Raw genomic sequence first — 27192 nt, 5'->3', positions numbered from 1 at the left:
TCTATTCTATTCTATTCTATTCCTTATTTCCATTCCATTCTATTCTATTTTATTCCTTATTTCCATTCCATTCCATTCCATTCCATTCCATTCTATTCTATTCTATTCTTTCCCACAGATTAATTCATAGTATTAAAAGTTATTGTATAGCGGTTCTTCTATCCAAAAGAGACTCTAGCTCAGCACTGATGTTACCTAGTTGGGTCATGAAATGTCTGCAAGAAAACAACCCAGCGGAGACAGCACCAAGAACTCCACAGTTCAATTCTGAGCTGCAAATATTCTCTTTTATTAGAATCTGGGCAGCAGGCAAACATAGTAACAATTAAGACCATTATCACAAGGCTAAACAAACAATACTATTAAAAAATCTGAAAGATAATGAGAGAAATAATCATAAACATCAATAACAAAAAATATATAAAAACGTAAAAGACGCCTCCCCCCAATAGAAGAACAGACATCATTTAAACCTATAAAACCACTTGGGAGGCTCCTCCTGGGATACCCAGGGTTGATATTGTTGCCAATGCTGAGTGTGACAGGGGCGAAAGACGGGTACTGCCTTTAGGACTGAGCAAATCAAATGCCCACTTATTTATTCATGTATTTGAGATATAACAGCTTTTCAGGCAGGAGATCCAAGAAGCTTCCTTCAGCCTTTTTCCCCCCATAGCAACAACCCGGTGAGGTAGGCTGGGCCGAGAAGCAACTATCCAAACCTTACAGACCATAGTTAAGTTTCTGTGGGTATGGAAGTAATTGAACCTGGATTTCTCTGGTCCTTCTTCAAATGCTTTACACACTATTAAGCCAGGAGGTGGCTGGCTTGAACAACGGAGTGACGGCATTTGATTTAAACCAGCGTATGTCAACCTCAGCAGCTTTTCAGATGTGTGGACTTCAGCTCCCAGAACTCCTTAGCCAGGATGTATGGAGTCAACTCCCAGAATGCTGGCTGGAGAATTCTGGGAGTTGAAGTCCACACAGTTGAGAAGTTGCTGAGGTTGAGAAATTCCGATTTCAACTAATTTGCTTATGTGCCTCGCTCGGGACTCAAAACAAACGTCAAACCATTTGTTTATCTCACTTCCAGCCCAAAGCAATGAGGCCCCAGCTTTGCCCAATACACAGACTCAACGAAGGTAGCTTTTGCCATATATGTAAGATTTAATTTTCTGCTTTTAATGAAATACCGAAAAAAACCCCACAAGGCAGCATTTGCATATTTTTGAGGCAGAGCCACAAGAGCAAAACCTGTGCTAGGTTTCCCTTGACAACTGATGCTCAAATGAAAAAACATAAAAAAGATAGACTTCTCCTAAGGTAGCGGTTGGACGTTTGTGACCGAGATGACCGTATACTACCACACTCCGGATACCCCCCCCCCACACACTGGTTTTGCTGGTCTGGCCTATTAGGAAATGGACATTAAGCACATCTGGCTGCTTTGCTCGCATCTTGTAAGCTGGGAGATCACTATCCAGTGGAGACATTTTGGTCTGTGGTCAAAATGAAGCTTCTTCTGACTAGACCTGATAGCATCCGGAGTGCCTTAGTCGAGGGTTTTCATGATGGCTTGAGCCTGTTTTAGTTCTGAGGGAAAATAGGAGGTTAAAAGAAAAAGAACGGAATCTAACAACAAATATAAGTGGCCTAAAAGACCACGTGCCCCCAGGAGCCAGCAAGAATCACACAAAAATGTAATAAAATAAATATATCCCTTTGCTCCCGTGAAATGTCTTAATTTCAAAGGTTTTGCTTTATGTCTTGCCAGGAATGATATTCAGCAGACCAAGGCCAGGACAAGGATGTCTCTGGGATGCCATAAAATGGGTCATCCTGAACAATTTTCACCAGGATTCTACTGCAACCCTGTTCAGATTCTTAAAAAACACACCGTAAGGTTTGTTCCTTTTTAAAATAGGTATCTTTCCATGCTGTGTGTGATAAAGCAGTCTCGACCTCTGGCTTCTGTTTCCTCTACAAAGTGGTGCTCATTACGATGACTAGAAAGAGGCAGATGGAAAGGTAAAGGATTGAGACTGCTGTGGTTGGAGATTTTAAAAGAGAAATTGGATTGTTTTGCCTCTTTAAATAGAGCTAAGGGATTTCCTGATGCCTTTCTGGTTATATAAGGCTCTGGCAGACACAAGCAACCACCTCCAAGCTGTAAAAAATATTTAGCTCCTCACCAGCAAGTAAGACGCGAAACTTTTCAGCCGACAACGTCATTGCCACAGGCTCGGTCACCTTCCGGTCAACATCTTTCACATTCAGCTTGAGGTGAACGACAGATTCGTTGACCTGCCGGAGCTCGCTGGAACTAAGTGTATAATCCACTCTCCATGAAACAGAATCCAGGCAACTCACTGCAGGCAGAAAAAAACAAAAACAAACGTTTAGGCACATCGTTTGTGCAAGACGCTAGTCCTCTTGAATGTGCCAAGAGCATGGCTAAGGAATTCACCCAGTCATAGGTTGCAGCAGCTTCCAAAATCTACTGCAATTTTTAATTCATGTTTTATCTGCTACTTGCAATTCTCCAAAAGAAACAGGAACATGTTTTTTTTTAAATCCAAGTCAAATAGTTGTACCAGAAACAGAATTCCATCTGCCTTTCCAACTGCCATAAATGGAGGCTGGTTGCTGAGTGCCCCAAATGCGGTCATGTGACTAGAGGTGGGTCTAGGCATCAAAACTTTGAATCTGGGTCGTAAATCTCTTTTTAAGGGTCTGTCATAACTTCAAACATTCGCTAAATGTCTGGTCATAAATAAATCAAGGACTACATATACTCCCAGGTGCTCTGAAAATTCCAGTCTAAGAAGAGCAGCTTTGTGTGTTCCTTGACAGGGTGGTTCAGCCTTGTTGGCATTTTACAGAATCTTTCTCCAATCAATCTGTAAGCCTCTCCCTTGGGGTGCTGAGAAATCTTCCCATAAGAAAACAAAACATCTCAGCCCAGTGGGGAAAACGATGCAGAGGACAGTTTTCCTAAAGTAAGCGTTCGTTTTGTCACCGGCAAAGGAGGTTGACTTACATCTCAGACTGCACTTCCTCAGGCTATCCTGGAGAGAGCTCTGCTTCTCTTCGTAAGACCGGCACAATCCTGCAGCATGCTCTGCAACCAAAACATCCACTAAGTCAGGGGTCTTCAAACTTGGCCCTTTTATGTCTTGTGGACTTCAACTCCCAGAATTCCTTAGCCAGGCACGTGTGCCTGGCTGAGGAATTCTGGGAGTTGAAGTTCACAAGTCATAAAAGGGCCAAGTTTGAAGACCCCTGCACTATTAAGCTACGAGTCCAAATCTTCTGGCCATTTAAACCCATTTAATCTTGTCCTCCTCTAAAAAAAAATAAAAATCCACCAGTTAGATATGAAAAATCCTGAACGCAACTTTTCAAGTTATTTGGAATTCTACTTCTATTTCTGGCTTCATTCATATAGCGCAGGGGTGGTGAACCTTGGCTCTTTTATGACTTGTGGACCAACTCCCAGAATTCCTCAGACCGCCAGCATGCCTGGCTCAGGAATTCTGGGATTTGAAGTCCAGAAGTCATAAAAGAGCCAAGGTTCCCCAACCCTGGTATGCCTAATTTCATTCTCCCACTGGCTTCTAACTCAGTCAACTTCTAAAGTTTCATTTACGGTTAGAGGTAGTTCTGAGGAAGCGTTAACATTTTGCATTTTTAAAAGCAATAACCCCAAAAATCACCTTTGGGCAGCCCCAGCTGTTGAAGTTCACTGGAGAGAGACTCGGAGTCCACGTTATATTTGGCGGCACTGGAGAGAATAAAGTTGAGAACGGCAACGGTGGCTTTCACGTCTCCAATTTCTGCAGCAGAAAAGAAAGGAAATATAATTATCTGAGCTTCAGACTAACACATGTTATTGAAAAGGATGTAAGTGACTTATGCTAGCTGGGGAATTCTGGGAGTTGAATTGCAGACATCTTAAAGCTGCTAAGGTAGAGAAACACCACTCTATCTGTAGCCCAAGGCCATGAATGGCTCCAAAACTGTGTAGGTTTGTTGAAACTACTATCATTTTGTTGAAAATTTACCTGTTTGGGATCCACACTTTGGAAAAGAATGTAACCAGTCTATGTCAGTATCATGACTGGCTGGGGAATTCTGGGAATTGAGGTTCACATATCTTAAAGCTGTCAAGGTTGAGAAACACTAGTCTCTGTACTTTGGAATGAACATGTAAGGCAGAGATACTGTACAGGATCTGCCATATTTTTCTGGATGCTTGGAGATTACCAATTTTGCAAGTCTCTTGCAAAAAGATACCATTTGAAGTAAGGAACCACAGCACTTTGTGTGCACACCCCATGCGCAAATTTGCTTTCAGCACCAATACTAAACTCAGGAAATAAATGCAACCCTAATTCTCAATTTTCAGTTGAGAAATGTTGGCAGGATAGGAAATGGCTTAGCTGTATCCTAACTTAGCCTTTGAACATAGAAGGGAAGGACACTCACCAAACCTGGCATCCGATGTTAACTTCAGGATTTTGTCATACTGAGAGACAAAAGAACAATTTCTAGTTTAGCTCAGCTCAAACTTAACATTGGGGAAGTCCCAACAGCAGTAAGGTTTTTTTTATTCATCACAGAATTTTCAATATACAGAACACCTTTTGGGAGCCACTAATCTAAGCACTCAATTGCCATGGAAACACAATTATGAATGGGGGCAACTGATTTGTGAATCTATCATTTAAAAAATAACGTTCCACAGGTTTAATCGGAAAGTGCTTCTCTTACCGATTCTGGATTTATGCAAACCATGTCTGGCAAGTATCCAGAAAAGAGATTGAGAATGAACTCACGTCAATACCCTCTCCAAGCACATCTTTCAGAACCTGGGCACAGATCAGCTTGAGTTTCACCGAAGACTGGAAAAAAGACAAAAAATGTGTCATAACCATCATCTTCGGGGGTTTTTTAAATCCTCCCATGGAAAATGGTAGTTGTCAGACCAAATCTTACAATGGGGCAAAACCAGCTTCAGGTAGGTAGTAAAGTGCCAGCAACTCCCATACCTTAAAATAATTATAATTTTCATGGAACTCAAGGGGAGGGGGGGGAAAATCACTTACTATTTTAGCCAAAGTACTAATTTCTGCCAAGACCCAGTCAGGACAGTCCAAATCTCCACAGAATCGAAACCTCTGGCAGGAAGAAAGAAACATTTGAGTATTTTTCAATCACAGCAATTTTAAGATGGGTGGATTTCAGCTCCCAGAATACCCCCATCTAGCATGCATGGACTCCCAATTCCCAGAATTCTCCATCTAGCACCCATGGACTTCCAACTCCCACAATTCCTCCAGCTAGCATGCATGGGCTGCCAGAAATCCCCCAGCCAGCATAAGTGGTATACGGTTTCCTGCCTGAGCCGGGGGTTAGACTAGATGACTTACAATGTCCCTTCCAACATCATCATCATCATCATTATTATTATTATTATTATTATTATTATTATTATTATTATTATTATTATTATATTATTATTATTATTTTGTTGTTGTTGTTGTTGTTAAATTCCCAGAATTCCCCCAGCCAGCATAGGTGGACTTCAACTCCCAGAATTTCTCCCCAGCCAGCATAAGTGGACTCCAACTCCTAGAATTCAAGCTGGCTGGGGGAATTCTGGGAATTGAAGTCCACCCATTTTAGAATTACTAAGATTTTGCACTCTCCTCTAATCCTTTAAAATAGGGGTCTTCAAACTTGGCCCTTTTATGACTTGTGGACTTCAACTCCCAGAATTCCTCAGCCAGGCTCGCTGGCTTGAGGAATTCTGGGAGTTGAAGTCCACAAGTCATAAAAGGGCCAAGTTTGAAGACCCCTGCTTTAAAATGCCCCCCATTTCCCGCCTTGCTAGCAATAAAACTCCCCCCTCCCCCCACGCCTCCCCCAACTCACCATCTTCCCTTGAACTGAGCGACAGCCGCCTCCCTCTACAAAGCGAGTCACCTGACTTCTCCTTTCTACCCAATCTCTGAAGAGCTCCCCTTGTATCAGCTGACTTCCTTCTAGCCAATCCGTGAAAAGCTTCTTTTTTTCCAGCTGTCTGCTTTCTAGCCAATCCCTGAAGAGCTTCCCCTTATTTACTTCTTTCTGGCCAATCCCTGAAGAGTTTTCTTTTTTATTTTTTTAGTTTGCTTCTTCTAGCCAATCCCTGAAGAGCTTCCCTTGTAATCAGCTGACCGTGAACAAGTCAGCTGACCGTCAGAGGCTCTTGCTTCTTGCTGTAGTAGCGACACGTGTTCTCCTGTTGGTCGTGGGACCTGCAGATGTTTAAAAGAGCTAATGCGTGTCTTAATCCTTTTTTCAGCCTTTACTTCAAAATCTCGCCTTGCGTGTCTAATCACACTTGGTCAAAACAAAACTATTCTGTTGTATTTGAAATTACTGGGCTTCTCTGCAGCATTTTTTAAATCAGAGCCATTATTCTGCTTTTCACTGTAGTCTTCCCCCCAAATCTGCAAAATAAATCCGTTTCAATATTTTAAGCTGTTTTTAATGTTCTTTAGTTCTGCAGGCAGCCCAGAATTCATTGGAGCTGGTTGGGCAATACATTTAAATAAATGAATAAATTTGCAGCATGATAAGAGGAGCTGGTAATTTTGAGGGGTAAACTTTAAAACAGGAAATGAGAGTCAATGGACTAGTTTGTTCTCGAGAAACCTAGTTTTCATCGTTCAGTTAATTTGTGTTTTATTTACAAGGCAATTCTATTAAGTGATATTAAAGACTTAAGCTAAATATACTTAGCATATACCCAAATGTTTGATTTAAACCACAATTAACCAAGTTCACACATGGCCTTATTTTTCAAACAACTTTGAAGCAAGTCATATCCTAACATAACATTAGACCACAACCTTAGGAGGACCCATAGAGGACTGAATGGGAGTTATAAGAAAGTATCTTTGCAATCTTAATAGTGAATGCAACTCTTTAAATCACCCCTTGTTCTTCAGGCTCAGTTGCAGCCTTGAAAAATCAAGCCTTACTTCATTTAAGAGCAGGGAGGTGTGATGGTTATGTGAAGTCCGAAGGAATTCTGTATTATTTTTTTGAAGAGAGCACAGTCCTAGCAGGTACAAATCACCTAATCTTTGGTTTTGATGCTTCCGAGATGTTTTCTATGCAAGCACCATTATGTTTTTCCCCTCAACCTTGTTCAATAAACAAGTCTTTTTTACACCTTGATTTGTTTATTTTAACTTTCTTCCACATTGCATAACATCTTAAGAAAAATTAGAACGTCTTTTTCTAGTACAAAAGATTCCTAGAGTGGTCAGGGCCAAGCTTGTAGTAAGGGCTATCAGGATGATGCCCACCAGCATCCAAGGAATTTGGAAAAATCCTGTAAAAAAAACAAAAACAGAACAGTACTGAATTCTCTTAAACAGCTTTTTTTTTGCAGTGAAAATCAAAAGTAAAGAATATCATACACAGTAGAAAACAAAGAGCTTAACATTCTGGAGTCCTTTCCCTTCAAACCTAAAGAGTGCAACTTAATGATAAGCAAGTGCCATTGAGGTGACTTTTATCCCAAATTTCTGCTTGGAGAATCTCCTGCTACTGTCAAAGGTCTTAACAAAAGTTCCATGTGAATTTATAATTGGGCGAGATTGTTGCCAGTCTGTTGAAAGAATAAGGGGAACTTCAACCAATTCCATTCTTCTGGCTCCAAGTCAAACAATTATATAGAATTTCACTGAAATTCATAGAGTTAATACTAAGTCTACTGAGGGTAATGGTTGCAGACTGTCAGATCAAAAGATTGTAATCACACAGAAAATTTCTGGGGGCTGTTGCAGCCCCAAGGTTACAAAAGCCACGCACCTCTGACTTAGCAAGTGGTGTGAATATATCCGGTTATGGTTTAGTCATCAAATCATGGATTAACACAATGCTTGAACTCCACAATTAACATGTTACAGTACCATGTTCTGCTGAGAAGACCAAATTCTTATTCTGATTATCAGGAGGAGTTCTGGAAGTCATGTACGAGTCAAGAATGAGGATGGGACCGAGCATCACGTCAGCATCTGCCTCCTTTGATATATCTGCACGAGAACAAGATTAACAACCAGTTTGGTGTAGTAGTTAAAGCATCAGACTAGAAACTGGAAGACTGTGAGTTCTAGACCCAGCTTAGGTACAAAGCCAATTGGGTGACCTTGGGCCAGTCACCTTCTCTCTGTCTTAGAAAAGAGTAAATGACAAACCACTTTTGAGAAACCTTGCCAAGAAAACTACAGGGACTTGGTCCAGGCAATCTCCGAGAATGTGACATGATTGACCCTCTTCTAATATTCCCAGAAGTAGAACAGTTACTTCTGAATATCATTCAAGGGAATAGTTCTCTTCTTATGCCGCCTAATCTTGATTACATACCCAATTTAGCAGCCACGTCTCTGCCCAATCTTCTTCCCCATCTGTCCCAGATGGCTTGACTGGTAGTTCGAACACAATTCCGTGTTTCACAACAAGAGCAAATATCTGCGGTTCCTTCAACTGGAACCCAGCTGTGGTGAAAAAAAGGGAAACATTTCCTGTAAGGTTGTGCCTATATAATGAGAATTCATCCAATACTTTCCCCTCTTAATAGACCAAAGGATGGATACCTGGCTATATCCTAAATTACTGGTAGTTAATTTCTTAGGTTCAACCATTGATCTACTTAGCCTAAGAGCAACTGGGCTTACAAGTTTGTTAAGTTGGAACCCAGGTTGGTTTCTGCTTAATGAACTCCGCCATCTGTGGTTTATGCAAACCTCTTAAGTTCACCATATGCAAAATATCCTTACTCTATTTGTACCAAGCACAGCTAACCCCTCTATAACAAATGTTAATATTTTGAATGTTTAATAAGTTAAGCCTTAACCTCTTAAATGACTTATTCAAAATATTAACGTTTGTTATAGAGGGGTTAGCTTAAGGGGTAAGAGAAAAATCAGGCATATGAACTAGTATACAAAGTTGAGATTTCTAATAGGTTCACCTATCAGGACACTCACTTATGGAATACGTGTTCAAATATGGAAAAGTGTGTTCTTCAAACCACTGTATGAAGCCGAGAAGGTCCTTACTGTTTATAAATTAATCTCTCTTGGAATCATAACAGTATGCAATAGCTAGTTAGGTTAGAAACAGATTTCCAAACAATTGGTGTGTAGCTCAAAACAAGATAATCACTAAATCTTCCAAAATAAAACGAATCTAAAACATTTTTCTCCAAAGAAGCAGATAAATTATATCAAAGGAACTAGTTGCATGTTCCCATTTTGGTCGACTAACCCTACTAAGGTCCTCCTATAATGACACATGGCTTAGCACAGTGGCATCACCCTGTAGGAATGTCCGTTTGCTTACCTGTTACTAGCCTGATGGAAGGAGCAAGCTTTGTTCTCAGGATCAGGGGCTTGAGTAGCCGCAGCGACTTTCAAATGACAGGTGATGTAGATCTAGGAACAAGATAAAAGGTGGTTTAAGCTAGGTTACGGCATGACGAAGAGTGAAACTTCAAAAATATGGCTGCTCAGCCCTGGGCTTCAGAAGAAAACCTCTCACCAGATCTCGGGGGTCTTCGCTAAACCGGAAGACATCTACTGTGAATTGGAGGACGTCGTCCCTGAGCCTTGGTGTTAAGAAGGTTGAGCTGGAATCATCTCTTCCATCTACCAGGCAGCTGGAGGACACAACACCCGTCAACAATGCTTCCTGCTATTGACACACTTGGTTACACATTAGTGCACTCGGCATTTTAGCGTGCTTGTGCAGACAACAGGCCTATCTGAACCTCGTGTTTCAATGAAATTGCGAGTCTGTTCTTTAGCCCCAAAGCTCCCAGTATGGCCCAGAAATTGTTGTCCCCCAAACTGTCTCCAAAACCTGGTGTCGAAGCCAATGGATCACCAAACAGAAGGTGTGAGAGAATTATTTTGGTACCAAGAAATAAGGACGCTGGCTTTGAAAGCAGCCAAGGCCAGTTTTAAAGCATTTTTTTACAGTTGAAGTTGAATCATAATACATCCCTTTGCCCTCCTCCTAATAATGCCCTTCCGTATCCCAGATCACGGCTATCTTGCAAAGTTTCTAGTTCTATGTTCTAGCTATGTGGTTTGGGGTTTTTTTTCTTGCAAGTGAGCTATTTTGCATCCAACATCCTGGTTAAGTGGTTTCTGACCCATACCTCCCCTGCCCTCTTTCCACCGCAGCCCCCCTCGTAATGCTATCAAGTATTGGCAACTGTTAGGAAGCTTGTATTGCAAATCCCCCTATTACACTGGACAGTAAGCAGGATGAAAGAAAAGCTTTTTTTCTCGCTTGTTTGGAGGCCGTGACATGAAGACAAGAGAAAATATTTCTCTCAGAATTCATATTATCTCCACATACGTTCCTTCCTCTGATCCCCCGGGACCTCATCTGTTTGTGTATTCCTTCATCTGACCCTTCAAAATGACCAGGGGAAACCACATTCCCTGCTGGATTACACCGAAACACAAATGACACACAAGGGCAGGGGTAGACAACCTTGGCTCCTTTATGACTCATGGACTTCAACTCCCAGAATTCGCATAGCTGGCTCAGGAATTCTAGGAGTTGAAGTCCATGAGTCATAAAAGAGCCAAGGTTGCCTACCCCTGCACAAGGGGATAGATAGAAACCAAAGCAATCAACGCCATCACTTCAAGTTAAAATATAATTTTTATGCAATAGAGAGAGAAAAGCAGCTCCGGAGGAGATTTAACAACCCAGCCGTGACAATGGGGGTGAGTTGATGGCTTTCTTTGTGGACGCAAGCATAGAACAAGAACTTCCTTGCAAGTACGGGCCAGAAGGCAAAAGATAAAAAGGGAAGAACCCGATTCTTCGTACAAATTTAGCAAGCTTCATGAGGGGTTCTTGAGCTTGTTTTTTTGCAGACATTTCATCACCCAAACTAGGTTACAGCAGCATCAAGGACCCCTTATTTCAACCGAAATGTTCTCCTTTATTAGCAATTTTCATATGTAAGGAAGGATATTGCTCCCGATGGTCATTCCACCCCATAGTATTGCTAAGCACATTGATTTGTGCTTAGATTGTAAGCCGCCCTGAGTCTTCGGAGAAGGGCGGGATATAAATGGGATTAAAATAAAAATAAAAATAGTGATGACCATTTTAGGTGGACATAGTGCAATTTTGCTACTGAACAAGCAACTTTAAGATCTCCAGGAGCAGTGAGTTCTCTCACATAAAAATGTTCAGTGCAAGTGCGAAGAGAGATAATTAGAATTCTTACCCCTTGAAATCAATGATGGGATAGCGGGGACTGGAATCTGCCTCTGGGCTCAACGTGGCCACACAGCTGTCAACAAAGAGCCGGAGAGGTGTGTGGTTTTCTGCAATTACTTCAGCCTGAATATACATGATTTCTCCCAACTGATAGCCATTGGATGCTCTCTCTGCGCTCCAGTCATCTGAAAGCCAAAACCATCATACCCAACATGGAAGGACTTCTTGGATGCAAGTTTCAACCTAAGTGAGCCCAGTTCAGATCAGGAATGCAACTTGGACAAATAAGTTTTTTTTTCTCCCATACAAACCAATGTGCATCCCATCCTAATTTTTATATTGGCATGTCAAACTATTTTTAAATTTTGTATACCACCAAATCGGCTGCAGTCTTCTGAAATATGCAGAATCCAGAAAGTACACCAATATCTGCATTTTTTCCCAAAGCAATGCGAAAGTGGAATCATTTTTTTTAACCAACAGTTAAAAAATGGTTTGACTAATGCTAATGTGAAGAAAAAGTTATTTGTGTACAATTAAGGTTTAATCTCACTGGACCCTCATGTTCCTGAAACTCATGAAAAAAAGGGGGGTTCTGGAAGTGATTATCAAGTCATTTCCAACTCCTAGCAACCACATAAAAAGGAGTACCATTCATCAAACGCAAGGAGAAACGTAGTTTTTCTTCTGCAGAAATAGTTGATGTGAACGGAATCCATGTTGGCTTGATTTCATTACTGCTTACATTGTTTCTCCTGGAAATAAAGACAAGTAAAGTCTCCAAAAGAGAACAAGTGATTTAGTGGTTTTTTCCCCCCACCAGGGCTAGTCTCAGAAATCCTGTTGCCTTGGGTGAAGAAAATGATACACTATTTCACCCTCTAGAACAGGGTTCTTCAAACTTGGCCCTTTTGTGACTTGTGGACTTCAACTCCCAGAATTCCTCAGCCAGGCATGCTGGCTGAGGAATTCTGGGAGTTGAAGTCCACAAGTCACAAAAGGGCCAAGTTTGAAGAGCCCTGGAATAGAATATTTATAGCTCAGGATAATGAATTCCTTGATGCATTCCGAGCTTGGTGGTTTTCTAGACACAATCAAACTCATCATCAAGGATTCCACCTAAGTAGCAGGCAAGTCTCTTCCTTCAACCTTGCCAAATTCTGGGTCCATTCTAAGCCATGAATTGGGGTTAATTGGTTTTTCATTTTGTGTCTCATGCTAACTCTGTAACACTGATTTATTCCATGAACCATATGGCGCCATTGCTCTAGCAGCTATGGTAAACTAGTTGGGACCACCAGCTTGAAAGAGATGGCTCAGTTCTTTTATCCAACAGCATGTTCTCATCTCCCACCGCCAAGGTAACCATCTCTCCCCCCAAACCAGGGCTCTTCAAACTTGGCCCTTTTATGACTCGTGGACTTCAACTCCCAGAATCTCTCAGCCAGCATGCCTGGCTGAGAGATTCTGGGAGATGATGTCCACGATCATAAAAGGGCCAAGTTTGAAGACCCCTGCCCTAAACAGTCAAGCCAACCCCACATTTTGGTTAGTTTCATCCTCCGAACTTACCTTGGGTAGTGACACTCAATGGGGACATCGACTGGGCTGGTTCTTACAATGACACTGTGGGAAGAAGGGGTGGGCTTATAATGGAGACTGATGCTGTAGACCAGAAACTCAGCAGTCATCTAGAGAAAAAGAAGGAAAGATGGGACAAGGGAGATGCAGCAATAAACCAGAAGTGGATTTAGTGCTTGCAATCTACAAGGGGAATTTCTTGGCATGGGAAAAACAACACAGGCTTGCAGAATCTTCCACCCTTACCTGCAAGACACTCCCGCACTCATGAAGATCTACATTGAAGATCACCGTGTTCTCGGCAGCATTGTAGGCCATGGGTTGGCAGCCAGACGGACCCAAACTCAGGTCCTCTATCTGGACGAGTCTCCCGGTGCCAAACAGGTCTCTCTTCACAGTCACCACCACTTGGGCCTCTCCACACTGGACCAGCACAGGTGACAGGAGGGACAAAGCTCGGGCCTGAGAAGCATCTACCCAAGCATAAGGGTAAGTCTCAACTCCAGCAGGTATATAAGGCTGCCTTGCAGGGGCAGGAGTGTTATAATACTCCCAGACATAACCCCAGGGATCCAAGGAGGCCACTTCCCCAATTACCCAACAAACTAAAACAATGGCCAGATTCTGTAACAGTCCCATCCTGTCTGTTCTAGGAAGCCAGAGAAGAAGAGACCAACATCTGCCCAGGATCCTTTTTATTCCAACCCGAAGGCCAACCTTCCCTCACCTGGCTGAGATAATCAGGCAGCTAATCAGCTCCCTTTGCAGCCAGTGCAAATCCTGCAAAGCACCCAAAAAATACAGAAGTTTTGCATCTCCTCCAGCTGCAAGAGCTCTGTAGCCAGAGGGAGGGAGGGAGGAAGAAGAGATTAATGTAGGTTAAAAGTTTCAGCCACTCTTCTGAAAGTACTTAGATTTGCATAGGGCCAAAGAGGATTTGAGTATTCCAAAGGGGCTTTTTCCAAAAGGCAAGCAGACTTTTTTTGGTTGTTTTTTTAAAAAAGATTTTGCTTCTCATCCAAGCAGCTTTGCACCAGAGAAATTTCATGCAAGCCTGAGAATCGTGGACATGGATGCGATATACTGAAGGGGGGAATAAGGGAGTGTGCAAGAATGATTGATGTCTTTCTTATGATGTAATGGCTCTCTTGTCTGATTTTCATGGGCTAACAAAGTTTATAAGGCAATGCTACCAACTTTAAAAGGTGTGGCACTTCTGGATGTCACTCTGCCAGCGTTCCAGTTTGTTGGCCACCCAGCTGCTTGATTTGATCAAATAAAAGTGCTGCTTGATCAAGAAGTCTCCACTTGGGTTATCTGATTAAATTGATATGGTATCTCAAGTTCGCGTAAGGAAGTGGGACCGTACACAAGCTACAAATAAACTATGATGGCTCGATGCAGTATCCCTGCTTGGATTTTATAGTAGGCTTCTCCCACCCCCACCCTCAACCCAAAAAAAATGCTGTATAACAATGTGGTATTTGTAGGAAAGACAAACAGATGTTATCTTTCCCTTCTTGGCAACCTGAAAATGTCTGGACCTCAATTCCCTCCCAATTCTGGGAAATGAGGCCCAGAGATTTTCAAGTTGCCAAGATTGAGAAGCACTGCCTTAAAAATAGTTGTATTCTGCATTCTAGCCTTACCATTTTCTCTACAAAAACCAGGTATTGTACACGTGTGTGAAGGTCAGCTTCTAAGAGACAGCAGCAAAATGTGTTTGTGGTTTCAGACTCAATGCAGGAGAAGAATACATGCAGCTAAAGGATCACCAGGTGCATGACCAGGTTTCAAAGAAAATAGAGAAGAGAAACTCAAGAGGATAATGTAGCTTTACGGGTTTGCACTGATGGTGGGAAAAGGAGTCTGTTGAAGGAGCCTGTTCTTAATAATTTCACATTCCCAATATGTAATTTTCAGGATAGAAGCTTGACCTCAAAAACAACCCAGATACTTCAGGATTCCAAGTGACCAACTAGATTTTGAGAGGGGGAAAGAGGTCAGGAGCAAACTTAGTCTGAGACTTCACACAGAAAGTTGTTGGTATTATAACTTTATTGCAACTTTTAATATTGTCATTGCATTTAATATTGCTAACTATGTTTTTTGGCTTTTCTTCTTACTGTTTTTTTTCTTTTCTTCTGGAGCTGCTGGTAGTTGAAGTTCACCCAACTACAAGCGAAGATGTTCTCAGCTTCTTAAAACACTAGCTGAGCTTTTGTGGTGGACATTCAGATTTCATATCATCAATTATTTCATCTCTATGAGCAAAGAATCCCTTGAGAGATACCAAATAGGATGGAGATGGCCTTTTGAGTTGGACTGAATCCTTGCCTTCTTAAGCCATAATGCAGTCTGCACGGTGTTGTCCTGTGTGACCTTGTCACGTTGTGGCTTGTAAATCAAGGCTCATGGCTTAGCATAATGCACCAACCTAATAACCCTCTTTGGTGGATTCCATAAAACACGATGATGCAGTCTATGCGAACTCAAGTCACAGAAATGTCAGAGACTCTTTGGCCAGATGTACCAGCCAACCCGTGTGGTTTTACCTCAAGGTAATTTCCTTGTGTACAGAGGGGTGACTTAATCCCTTAAAAAATCAGAGTGTTGCTTAATACATCTGTGGAAGTGAAGAACATTGAGAAGACTTCAAGGTCGTCAACATCTTCATCAACAATTTGGATGAAGGAATAGATGGGGAACTCATCAAATTTGCAGACGACACCAAACTGGCAGGAATAGCCAACACTCCAGAAGTTACAGGCTTAAGATACAGGAGGATCTGGACAGACTTGAACACTGGGCGCTATCTAACAAAATAAAATTCAGTGGTGAAAAAAGTAAGGTTCTACATTTAGGCAGGAAAAATCAAATGCCCAGGTATAGTATAGGGGGTACCTTGCTCAGTAGTAGTAACTGTAAGAGGGATCTCGCAATCCTAGTGGACAATCACTTCAATATGAGCCAGCAGTGTGCTGCAGCTGCCAAAAAAGCCAACACAGTACTAGGCTGCATTAACAGAGGGATAGAATCAAGATCACGTAAAGTGTTAATACCACTTTACAATGCCTTGGTAAGGTCACACCTGGAATACTGCATCCAGTTTTGGTCACCATGATGTAAAAAAGATGTTGAGACTCTAGAAAGAGTGCAGAGAAGAGCAACAAAGATGATCAGGGGACTGGAGGCTAAAACATATAGGGAATGGTTGCTGGAATTGGGGATGTCTAGTTTAACGAAGAGAAGGAGCAGGGGGGGGGGCATGATAGCAGTCTTCCAATATCTCAGGGGCTGCCACAAAGAAGAGGGGGTCAAGCTATTCTCCAAAGCGCCTGAAAGCAGGACAAGAAGCAACGGATGGAAACTAGTCAAGGAGAGAAGCAACCTGGAACTAAGGAGAAACTTCCTGACAGGTAGAACAATTAACCAGTGGAACAACCTGCCTCCAGAAACCGTGAATGCTCCAACACTGGAAGTTTTTAAGAAGAGACTGGACAGCCACTTGCCTGAAATGGTATAGGGTTTCCTGCCAGAGCAGGGGGTTGACCTAGATGACCTCCAAGGTCCCTTCCAACTTATTATTATTATTATTATTAAGATGATGGGAGGTTTTTGAAACAGCTGCGGATCTTGCTCAGCCTGTGAATTTTTTTCTCGCCAGTCCTCCGTTTGGCGTTCAAACGCCTGCAGAGTCTCGTTAGCCCGTTTTCGGGGTCCCTTTGATAGGTAGCCTGCAGATCGGGAAGGGAAATGTTGTGTAGGGCCAAAGTCTGCATGGAGGGCCGGGACAGGACTTTCTTCTGCTGGAGAGGTTGAAGGGAAGAGTAACATCTGAAGCTGGAACAGGCAATTACCTGCTCTTTTTGGGTCTCAGGTTTAATTTTGAAGTCGGTACAGAGATCCTTCAATGCTCTGGCACATTCACCCGTGTTGGTGCAGTCCGGCTGTCCCTTGTCTAATTTTTTCAGTGTGGAATTCAAGTTTTCAGGCAATTTCTCTGTGAAAAAGGGCAAAACATCCAGGAAACCAAAGATGGAGTCTTCAAACTGTTTTTCCTTGTCGATCTTTCGAAGGGCATCCAGCAGAGCAGGGAGTTCCATGGACCATAACTTGTATCCCACAAAAATGGGCCTCTGAAGGGTGCTTAGATACTTGAGGAACTCATTCATTCCATTCACACAGACTTTATCACCCGTGTTTCTGGGGTGAGAAATCATGACGCTGAAAGGGGGCATGTGTTCTCCAAGCGCGACCAGGTGAAGGATATTTCCTGCTGCAATGAAAAGAGAGACTTCATTGGTCTGGGCTGAGGGATGAAAGATATGGATCTTAAAATGTTTCTCATACCTAACAAAAATAAGAATACAGGTAGTCCTCAACTTACAACAGCATAGTTGGTGACCGTTTGAAGTCACAATCGCTCTGAAAAAAGCGACTTGTGATCGGTTTTCACACTTATGACCATTGCAGCCTCCCCGTGATCATGTGATTTACATCTGGATGCTTGACAACTGATTCACATTTATGACGGTTGCAGTCATGTGATTCTCTTTTGCGACCGTCTGACAAGCGAAGCCAAGGGGGAGTCCAGATTCACTTAGCAACCGTGTTACTGACTTAAACAACTGCAGTGATTCACTTAAGAAATGTAGCAAGAAAAATCGTAAAACAGGGCAAAACTCGCTTAACAAGTTTCTCACTTATTAACATAAATTCTGGACTCAATGGTGGTCATAAGTCAAGGACTACCTCTACTAGGGGAGCAGGGAAGAAAAGAGATACATACTGAAAGAGCAAATAATACTGAAAATTTCTTCTTGGGTGCTAAATAAAAAAAAGATTGTGATCAACCTTTGAGACCCAACATGGAGTAAGAACATTCCTTTACAGAAACAACTGAAGAAGAGCGAATGATGGAGTCTTCTGGGGATACCTGCACCCTGCAAGGCCATGGGTGAGGTGATGGTGTCACTCACACTTTGTGGTTACAGGTCATTCTAGGAAACAGAAGGTTGAATTGACCTACTTCGGGCAAGATGACCACATTTGGCTCCCAGGATACACATGATCAGAAATATCCTGGAGGCCAAGGACACTTACGCAGAACCTTGAGGTCAAAGAATATGATCTTGGACTCCAAGCTAAGATCTTCAGATTTGCTGGACGGATACTTCATTGGGCTTTTCTGGCCAACTGGTGATGTAGGATTGATGTCCAGGGGCAAGACTGAGGCCTGCAAAAAAGATGAACAAGCAGTGTGATGCTCTGGAGATCCAGAACTATTTGACTTGTCCCCTCAGTCATGATGATTTGGCAAAAACTGGAAGAATTGAACCATGAAACTCAATTGTCAAGGGAAGAGTCTTGTAACAACTTCACGAACCAACAGATATATTGCAGCAAATAAATTGAAGTTAAGATCTCCCTTTCATGACAAGAAATCATATGAAACGGGCCAAATAACCTGTTTTCTATGACATGGTCATTTGAGATACTGCTGTCCCAGTCAATACAGTGAAGGGAGGATCCGTGAATCATTTCTTGAGGTGGCACAGATAGGTGTGCTCAAATTTGTTGGTCTACAAATCATCGGGGGAGAAACTCATGTTATGAGGAGAATGCCAAGGAGGTGGCATTCTGGAAGTAGGTGACTATGCCCTCACCCCTGTTTCGTCGTCAGTGTAGTCTTCTTCTGAAGAAACGTTCATTGAGGAGTCCTCTTCTGCCAAAGAAAGGACAAAAGTGAAGGAAAAGCCACAATGAAATCACAATGAAAAGCTACTTCTATGATATGATAACATTCCATCAAGTCAGCATCAAGTCTTTGTGACCACATAGATCAGGGATGTCAAACTGCCGGCCCGCAGGCTGGTTGGATCATACGGAGGCCGCACCCACCCCAGCTCTGGCAATGCAAAAAACATTGCAATACGTTGCAACACGTCACATGGCGAGTTTGACACCCGTGAGATAGATGGGCCTTCTCTGGCAGGTTCATAACTTAGTCCTCCAAGCCTTCTAAAAGGGCCCTCATTGGTCCTGTAATTGGGTCTGTCTACCTCAGGGGTCTTGAAACTTGGCCCTTTTATGACTTGTGGACTTCAACTCCCAAAATTCCTAGCTGAGGAATTCTGGGAGTTGAAGTCCACAAGTCATAAAAGGGCCAAGTTTAAAGACCCTGATCTACCTGCTGGTTGTTCTTTCCTTCCATCTGCTTAGCTACTAAGAGTCTATAAATGCCCCATTTTCTCTGGCATCCATAAGTAAACTAGGACGCCCATGCAGATAAGTGAGAAGGCGAATTTGAGGCAGGTAATAATTGAAATACAATTTCTCAAGTGAATTATTTAGGATAGTCTCTAGAGATCATAAAAAAAATAGTTTCAAGGAATATTAACACTGATCAACTTAAAATATATGGAATATTGGTTGGCATCTTCTCTGAATAATTTCAAACCAAACTTAGATCTCTTTGGGTTCAGAGAGAATTAGATGAAGCACCATCGAACAGGGGTCAAGGTCAACTTAGCCAATATTTTTTTTTCAAATTAACACTTACTCTATCCCTTCCTTTTTTTAAAAAAAATTACTTTTGGGTAACGCAAGCTTGCATTATAGTTAGAAACCAGGAGGCAAGGTGAGTTCTTGTTTCACCTTAGGCATGAAATCCAGCTGGGTGACTTTGGGCTAGTCTCTCTCACGAGGTTGTATTTTTAGGGAAAAAGAGGCAGAGGAAGGAGTATTAAGTATGTTTGCCGAAATTATTTATAAACATCATAATGGCAGGGGTACAAATAAATAACCTGCTACTTGCAATTTGTATAAGGCATTGATAACTGCTCCTTTAAGTGACCAAAAGCTCTTTTCATCGATCATTATATCGTGGCAGCTTTATCTCGGGCCTTCCTTGGAATGAACCTCACCCAGAAAAGAAACTCCTTCACACCTCCCAAAAAAAGAGCCTCTGTTTTATGCGTGAACTGAAATGCTCTTGAAATTTCAAGACGAAGCATCCTGAATACAATGCTACCTAGATCAGATACATCTGAACCGCTGACAGCAAACTCTAGACAATCATCTGGGTTTTCGTTGAGGCCCCCTTCACTTCCTGAGTGATCTCTGGTGGATCCATAACTGGTCCCTGGTTCATCCATCGTCAAACAGCTGTAGGAGTCTACGGTGGAAGCATTAAATTCCTCCTCCGTTAATGGCTCAATTTTGATAATTTTTAGATGGCTGCCAGTGTTGGCTTCCCCTTCAGTGGATTTCCTTTTTAGCGGTGACCTTCCCAAAAGGTCCTGGAAGGAAAAACAAACAAAGCCATGATGATATTCGCCTGTATCTTGGTACAGGTCATTCTCAACTGACAACCATTCATTTAGTGACTGATCAAAGCTAAAGGTAAAGGTAAAGGTTCCCCCGCACATGCGTGCTAGTCGTTTCCAACTCTAGGGGCCGGTGCTCATCTCCATTTCAAAGCCGAAGAGCCAGCGCTTGTCCGAGGACGTCTCCGTGGTCATGTGGCCGGTATGACTAGACGCCAAAGGCACACGGAACGCTGTTACCTTCCCACCGTAGTGGTCCCTATTTTTCTACTTGCATTTTTACGTGCTTTCGAACTGCTAGGTTGGCAGAAGCTGGGACGAGTAACAGGTGCTCACTCTGTTACGCGGCACTCGGGATTCGACCCGCCAAACTGCCGACCTTCTGATCGACAAGCTCAGCGTCCTAAAAAAAAGTGACCTAAGACCGTTTTTTGCACTTAACGACCTTGGCAGTATCCCCAGGGTCACATGATCAAAATTGGGATGCTGACTCATATTTAGGATGGCTGCAGTGTCCCAGGGTCACACCATCCCCTTTGGCGATCTTCTGACTGGCAAAGTCAACGGGGAAAGCTGGATTCACTTAACCACCGTGGGACTACACAACTGCAGAGGTTCCCTTAACAACGGTGGCAAGAAAGGTCATAAAATGGGGCCAAACTCACTTAACCAATAAGTCAAAAACTATTGGAAGTTTTTAAGAAGAGATCGGACAACCGCTTGTTTGAAGTGGCATAGGGTTTCCTGCCTGAGCAGGGTGGGGTTGGACTAGAAGACCTCCAAGGTCCCTTCCAACTCTATTATTCTGCTGTTCTGTTATTCTGTTACCACCTGCACAGGAATTTACACAATCTAGTACAAAACCTGAATCTTCATTTTAAGGGCCAGTGCTGATGTCTTAATATTTTGATTGGCAATAACATTCCCATCTGGTAACATGCGCTGTAACTCACAAAACCTAGGCCTTTCAATAAACAAATTCAGAGTTTGGAAGGGCCCTTGGAGGTCTTCTAGTCCAACCCGCTGCTCAAAGCAGGAGTCCCTGCACCATTTCAGACAAACGGTCATCCAACCTCTTCTTAAAAACCTTACATTCCTTGACAAAGGCTTCTGATTTTGAGCTGCCGCAGGCTAACAGCTCTCTGCTGTAATGCAACATGCTGTCGGTATATAAGATGCACATGCAAGCCTTCTCACCTCTTGAGGCTCTGTTTGAGTTGTAGCTGACTCTGTTTGAGCTTTAGCTGGCTCGGCTTCTGAAGACGACAGAAAAAAACCAAAGGGTTAGAAAACAGGGCAGCAGAGTGAAAGACACAGTCATAAAAACGTCATTCTACAATTTCTTCTGGTTTATGGCAACACTGTCTCATCCAGACAGCTAGGTGTTTGGGACCTTGGAAAGAGCGATAATAAGATTAAATTCAGCCGTAATTACTAAAGTCGTTCCATGCCAGGACTCTAGCCCAGGAGGGTCTCCAAACTTGGCAACTTTTAGACTTGTGGACTTATGCTCCCAGATTCTGGGATTCTGGGAGTTGAAGTCCGCAGGTCTTGCCAAGGTTGGAGAGCCCTGGGCTAGCCTCTTAGAAGGCACTATGAAATTGGCACCTGGTGTTGGTTTTGTAGCTCCAGATCCTCTGGGAAAGAGCTGATTGTGCAAAGATCGGTCTCGTGGAGTAGCCACGAGGCTCCACGTTTTTATTTATTTATTTATCTATTGATATTTCGTATTTTTAAACTGTCCCCCCCCCCCAGAAAAGGGCTCTGGCTGGCATAAAATAGAAGCAATCAACTCAACATTAAAATCAGAATTAATATAAAAGCTTTAACATGATAAAAACATTATAAAAACAGGTGGGGGAGGTGTTCTCCTGGGGGCAGCTAACCCCACGGTCATGTGGGTCTCTGTGTTCCCCCAAGTAAAGCCGCGCTATTTTCTCTCGGTGATTTTTTAATTCAAGACATTTAGGATGTGAATCTGGGACTTTAGCCATGCAAAATAGGGTATCTGGTTACTACTCCAGGTTAAGGATGGTTTAGTTAAAATGGCCCTGGGGAAAAATGACTTATAACCCGTTCTCAAAGTTACGACCGTTCCCACGATTATGTGATCGTAATTTGGGTGCTTGGCAACCAGCATCCTGTGGTCAACTGCCATAAATGCTATTTGTGTCTTTCCTAGTTTTATTTATTTATTATGAAATTTATTTCCCCCCCCCATCTCATCTCCGACGCCTCGGTGTAGCTTACAACACAGTTGGCTTCTGACGAGCATAGTTAATGGGGGGTAGCTGGATTCCCTTAGAGACCGGAGGAGTCGCTTTAATGACAGTGGTAGAAAGGGTCCTAAAATTGGACCCAGTTCCCTGACGACTCGCTTCATAAATGCATTACTTAGCAACAGTGCTTTTTTTGTAAAAGAAAAAGGTGCCGGAACTCACACATGTCATACAACCCGCCTTGCCTACCCTACAAGGTTCCATCCAAAAAAGATGCCGGAACTCCATTCTGAGCGTTCTATGACAAAAAAAGCCCTGCTTAGCAACAGAAATCCCGATGGCAGCTGTAAACCGAGGACTGCCTGCGTGTCTTTGCAAAACCTTACCTTGGTCTTTCGTCACTCTTTGGAGCAAATTTTGAAGTTGGGCCTTGATTTCCTGGTAGTTCTTCACTTCGATTCCCTTTACAGCAGATGGCTTCTTCTTCTTGAGGTCCACCATGGACATTCTGAGGAAAGGATACATCTCCAACACCTCTTGGCCAGAAGCATAGAGTTGCAACTTTTTCACAAACCTCTGGCTGGATGTAATTCTCTGAGCCACTCCATCCGTCTCCTGCAGCATCTTATTTACCTCTTGCAGTTGGTGGTTATGGTGGGCTTCTACTTCGGCTAAGAATCCTTTGCCCTTTTCTTGCAGCGACTGGATCATCTGCTCTATCTGCTGCTGGATCAGCTCTTTCATGTTGTTCCTTGACTGCTCCATGTTCCTCACCAGTTCCTCAAGCCTGCTGTAGGTTTTGTTGTAAGCGTTCTTCTTCTCCTTCAGCTCCACGCTCATGTTTTGCAATTCTTCTTGCTTGCATGCTATTTCCTGGCTGATGTCGCAATGTTGACCCAGATGCCTGCTGTCCAGTAGGGTGCAAATGGCACACATAGGTTGAGAACACTGCTTGCAGTAGAGGCTGGGGATCAAGAAAGGGAAAGCATATGATTTTTGATTGGAGCTGCCTATCCAGCCCCGATCACTTCATTTGCACGGGGATCTCAGAACTGGGTCTTTAGCACCCAGTCAAGTCACATTAGAAACCTGAGCGTCTTCAAGCAATGTCACCATCCCATTAAAGAGGATAAAACCATTTACCAGTTGAGTAATATTTGAAACTACTAGATTAAAAGTATGGAGGAAATACACTATTTACCATGGAAGATTGGAGGAAATGTCTTCTTAGGAGGAGCAGATGGAGAATAGAAGTGGGATTCTAGCTAAGCAGAGATTGGCCTAGTTCAGCAGTAGGCAACCTTGGCTCTTTTATGACTCGTGGACTTCAACTCCCAGAATTCCTGGCTCAGGCTGGCTCAGGAATTCTGGGAGTTGAAGTCCATGAGTTATAAAAGAGCCAAGATTGCCTACCCCTGAACTAGGCCAATCCAACAAGGCTTGAAAAATTGTCCCTAAAAAAATATCCAGATTCATGACTGTCCAAGCTAAGCTGAGACTCATCTGCAAGAATGAGATCTCGTTGGGTTATGTATGTGTACACTTTGAGAGCAAGCAACTAAATTTCATTTTAATGTGTGCCATTGTGCCCACAGTAAAAAAAAAGACAATAAAGGCTATCTATTTCCTGAAACTTTGCTTCGGAGGCTATTCACTCATTGCCTTATGCCACAGAATGTTGTATGAACTGGGACGTATTCTACAAACTGTGTGGAGTGTTCTGAAAACCCAACTGGGGCTTATTTCATTAGAGCTGGGGGCACTTCTCTTTTTCCCATCATCTTGTTCAATCTTAGCTAGTTAGTTCAAAACCTCTCCGCGCCTCGCTCTAGATGTCCGTTGGAGCCACAAAGCTCACTGCTTCTTGCTCCAGATTCTAAAACCATCAGCCTTGGCGCAGACAGGAAAGCCAGCCAGTGGGTAACAGGGTGGTGGCTTAAAAGAGGTTCTCCACTTTGAGAATGAAGCATAGATGGACAACCCTACCTTAATATTTGGATGTTGTGTCCCTCCTTAGAACAAAACATGGTGTTGGGCTTTCTGATGGTTGAAAGGAAGTCCACACAAGATTCTAACTGGAAGTCCTTCAGCGGCCTGGCTTCATGACTCTCTTTCTTCAGATATCTCTGGTGGCTTCGGAAACACGTGAGGCAAAGAAACTCTTTGCAGGTGAAACACCAAAACTCTGCCTCTGCCTTACAGTTATTACAAACCGACTCTTTGTTCCCAGTGACCTTCTGGTAGAGATCGAAATTGAGTTGGAGGTTGGCGAAGAACACGTTATCCTGCTTTTCGGAGGTCTCTGCAAGGTGGAAGTAGGGAGTTCCACAGATGGCACAGAGATCGATTGGCTTTTCTTCAAGGCACAGGGAGCACAGATTGTGAAGGCAGGGCAAGAGTTTGGGGTGTGAGACCTCGGAGTGGCATCTGTCGCATAGGAGGAACTGAAACTCCTCATTCATCTCCTGTGGAAGGAGAAGATGTGAACGGAATGTCTAGATTAACCCAACTCAGTTTAATGAATGCAACTGAAATGGAATAAAATGCAAGCAGGAAATGAAACGCTGCCAGCTGGAATGTGTAGGAAGTTGGGTGTGGCGGAGTACTTGGCCATTTTTCAGACCTCCTCCCCATTCAACAGTATTGGTTTTGGTCAATTCTTTCTGAGGAGAAAGTCAACTGTCAATCAAAAACTAACAAGACAACTGGAATTAGTTTCCGTTGATTTCCCCCCAACGCTGTGGATTTGGCTTCACCTTTCGGTAAAAATTCTAAACCCAATCTATGCCAATCTCAGCCGCTTCCAGATGGGTTGATTTCAAATCCCAGCATTCCCCAGCAAGCATGGCCCTGGCTGAGAATTCTGGGAGTGGAAATCTGGAGGATTGCCAGATGTCCTGGAGAGTAAATCTTCAATCCATCTGCCCAGTGTTTCTTAACCTCAGCCACTTGAAGACGGGTGGACTTCAACTCCCAGAATTCCCCCAGATAAGTGGCTAGGAGGGGGTTCCTGAGAGTTCGAGTCCACTCCTCTTCAGGAGGCTGAGGTTGAGATCAATGGTCCAGTATCAGCTGCTTTCTCTAGCTCTCAATAATTGTAAAGGAACTTGTGGGCGACCTTGGGGGACGAAGGGAAGGGAAGCTACATTCAAAGAAGAGAGGCAGGAACCCTCCGTGGCTCATTGGTCAGAGGGATAAAATTGGGAAGGAACCTCTTGAATAAATCAACCTATTTAAAGCAGGAAGCCCGTGCCTTCAGACCCGCAAGACTCTGTTCATGGATCCTTACAATAAAGTAGAATCAGTGTCAACACTGCAAACGAATTTGGTTGAAGCCATTTCCACCTCGTTTTCGGTTGCCACAGAGTTTGGAGGGGAGATGAGTATTTTTTTAGTTTAGTTAAAACAATAAAGTGTTCTGTGGGAACCAAGGTCCTTGCTCTCGGCTGAAACTTTCCACGCCCCCCAAAGTAGTTAACTGGGGAATGTGATTTATGACTATTACTGGGGTGGAGAAATTAACTTTGTAACATTGTAACCAATGGGGGGGAAACTTCAGTCTTGGTTTCACTTTTGAAAGTGCTGATACTTTGTAGCCAATAAATGTGTTCTTTAAGGAAATCTCTTGGCTTGGAGTTCTGTTTCTAGTGGTCTCGTCTATCAGAACCATGGCAATTAGTTCATATCATCCTACAGGTAGTCCTCAACTTACGATAGCTCATTTTTGTGACTGTTTCAAAGTTACAACAGCACAGAAAAAAAGTGACTTATGACCATTTTCTCACACTTACGACCGTTGCAGCCTTCCCTAGGATCACTTGATCAAAATTCAGATGCTTGGCAACTGACTCGTACTTATGACCATTGCAGTGTCCCCGGGGGTCACGTGATCCCCTTTGGCCACCTTCTGACAAGCAAAGTCCACGGGGGAAGCCAGAGTCCCTTAAGTTACTCCTTCCTCTCCCTCTCTTTTCTTCCTTCCTTTCTTTCCTCCCTTGCTTCCAGATCTCTCTCTCTCTCAAGACTCTTAGATGGGACCAAGTATTTTTTTGGGGGGGGCTTCTTCCTCTCCCCCTCTCCCTCCCACCCCCCCAAACTGGAGGACAGTGTTCTGCATTCTGGGCCAAGTAAGTCTCCGCTCTCTTTCTGCTCCGGAGTTGCCCGCCCTCCTTCCCCCCCCCCCCGTTACTTTGGAACAAATCGCGGAAACCTTCCCCGAAGCTTACCGTCGAAGGGGAGCCGGACGACCCCGGCTCCGAGGCGGCTTGTTCGGCCATCGCAGCTCGTTAGCAACGTGGACTGGACCCTCGACTCCGTCAGCTGGGGAGGAGGCAGCGATCTGCCAAACTAAACTTTAACTTTCGTTTTCTCCGCAAGCCGCTCTCTGACCCGCGGGAAACGGAAGCCTGTGGCTTTCTCTGGCGCCCGCGGGCGCACTTCCACCCCTCCCTCCCTCCTGACAGGAGGATTCAGAGGTTTCTCGGGCACTTCCTTGCAAAGAGAGAGAGAAAGAGAGAGAGAGAGAGAGAGAGAGAGAGAGAGAGAGAGAGAGATCTGGAAGCAAGGGAGGAAGGAGGAAGAGAGAGAACAGGAGGAAAGAAAGGAAGAAAAGAGAGAGAGAGGAGGGAAAGGAGGGAGGGAGGGAGGGAAGGAGGGAAGGAGGGAGGGATGAAGGTCCACATCCCTCCATTGCCCTCTTTCCACCTACTTCTGGGCTCTGAAATTTCTGCCCAAACTCACAGCTCAAAGGC

At 43.4% G+C, this 27192-nt stretch overlaps 3 protein-coding genes across 4 annotated transcripts; all 3 read right to left on the bottom strand.

Annotated features, from left to right (window-relative positions):
* Positions 1-273: 273 nt before the first annotated feature.
* COMMD4 (COMM domain containing 4) lies at positions 274-6159 on the bottom strand. Of its 2 annotated transcripts, XM_083370969.1 has the most exons (8): positions 5941-6159; positions 5112-5183; positions 4842-4907; positions 4492-4531; positions 3720-3839; positions 3044-3124; positions 2196-2372; positions 274-1596 (listed from the first exon to the last, which is right to left on the bottom strand). In XM_083370969.1, the coding sequence occupies exons 1-8, from the start codon at positions 5941-5943 to the stop codon at positions 1556-1558; spliced, it is 600 nt and encodes a 199-aa protein (XP_083227095.1). In that variant the 5' UTR covers positions 5944-6159; the 3' UTR covers positions 274-1555. The 2 variants fall into 2 exon arrangements, with proteins under 2 accessions (XP_083227095.1, XP_083227094.1); XM_083370968.1 differs by lacking the exon at positions 3044-3124 and having other exon boundaries at positions 5941-6021.
* LOC310645761 (zona pellucida sperm-binding protein 3-like) lies at positions 6031-13530 on the bottom strand (the record flags this gene model as incomplete). The annotated part of the gene is made up of 9 exons (XM_083371751.1): positions 6031-6305; positions 7974-8096; positions 8428-8558; positions 9406-9497; positions 9604-9721; positions 11318-11495; positions 11962-12065; positions 12883-13001; positions 13138-13530. 9 exons carry the CDS (start codon positions 13528-13530, stop codon positions 6247-6249), a joined length of 1317 nt encoding a protein of 438 aa, XP_083227877.1. The 3' UTR covers positions 6031-6246.
* A 1358-nt stretch (positions 13531-14888) lies between these two features.
* On the bottom strand, positions 14889-26844 carry LOC310645691 (protein PML-like). The gene is made up of 8 exons (XM_083371668.1): positions 26668-26844; positions 24428-24906; positions 22828-23405; positions 21420-21478; positions 19928-20195; positions 18561-18619; positions 17998-18130; positions 14889-17170 (listed from the first exon to the last, which is right to left on the bottom strand). The coding sequence occupies exons 1-8, from the start codon at positions 26716-26718 to the stop codon at positions 16491-16493; spliced, it is 2307 nt and encodes a 768-aa protein (XP_083227794.1). The 5' UTR covers positions 26719-26844; the 3' UTR covers positions 14889-16490.
* Positions 26845-27192: the final 348 nt, after the last annotated feature.

This window comes from Vipera ursinii (assembly GCF_947247035.1).
Source record: "Vipera ursinii genome assembly, chromosome: 11".
Lineage (NCBI taxonomy): Eukaryota > Metazoa > Chordata > Lepidosauria > Squamata > Viperidae > Vipera > Vipera ursinii.
The sequence above is the reverse complement of the archived record's forward strand: the minus strand, read 5'-3'. Positions and strand labels throughout refer to the sequence as shown.

What these genes read in the sequence shown, in the direction of transcription:
- COMMD4 (XM_083370969.1), bottom strand. An exon ending in GAGGAAGTGCAGTCTGAGAT is followed by an intron (nt 2,373 to 3,043) that starts GTAAGTCAACCT and finishes TTCTGCCTGCAG; the next exon opens with TGAGTTGCCTGGATTCTGTT. An exon ending in GTTTCGCGTCTTACTTGCTG is followed by an intron (nt 1,597 to 2,195) that starts GTGAGGAGCTAA and finishes ATTTTCCCTCAG; the next exon opens with AACTAAAACAGGCTCAAGCC.
- LOC310645691 (XM_083371668.1), bottom strand. Translation starts at nt 26,718, where the DNA reads ATGGCCGAACAAGCCGCCTCGGAGCCGGGGTCGTCCGGCTCCCCTTCG. An exon ending in CTCAAACAGAGCCTCAAGAG is followed by an intron (nt 20,196 to 21,419) that starts GTGAGAAGGCTT and finishes TTTTCCTTCCAG; the next exon opens with GACCTTTTGGGAAGGTCACC. An exon ending in CTTTGACCTCAAGGTTCTGC is followed by an intron (nt 17,171 to 17,997) that starts GTAAGTGTCCTT and finishes TTTTCATTGCAG; the next exon opens with CAGGAAATATCCTTCACCTG.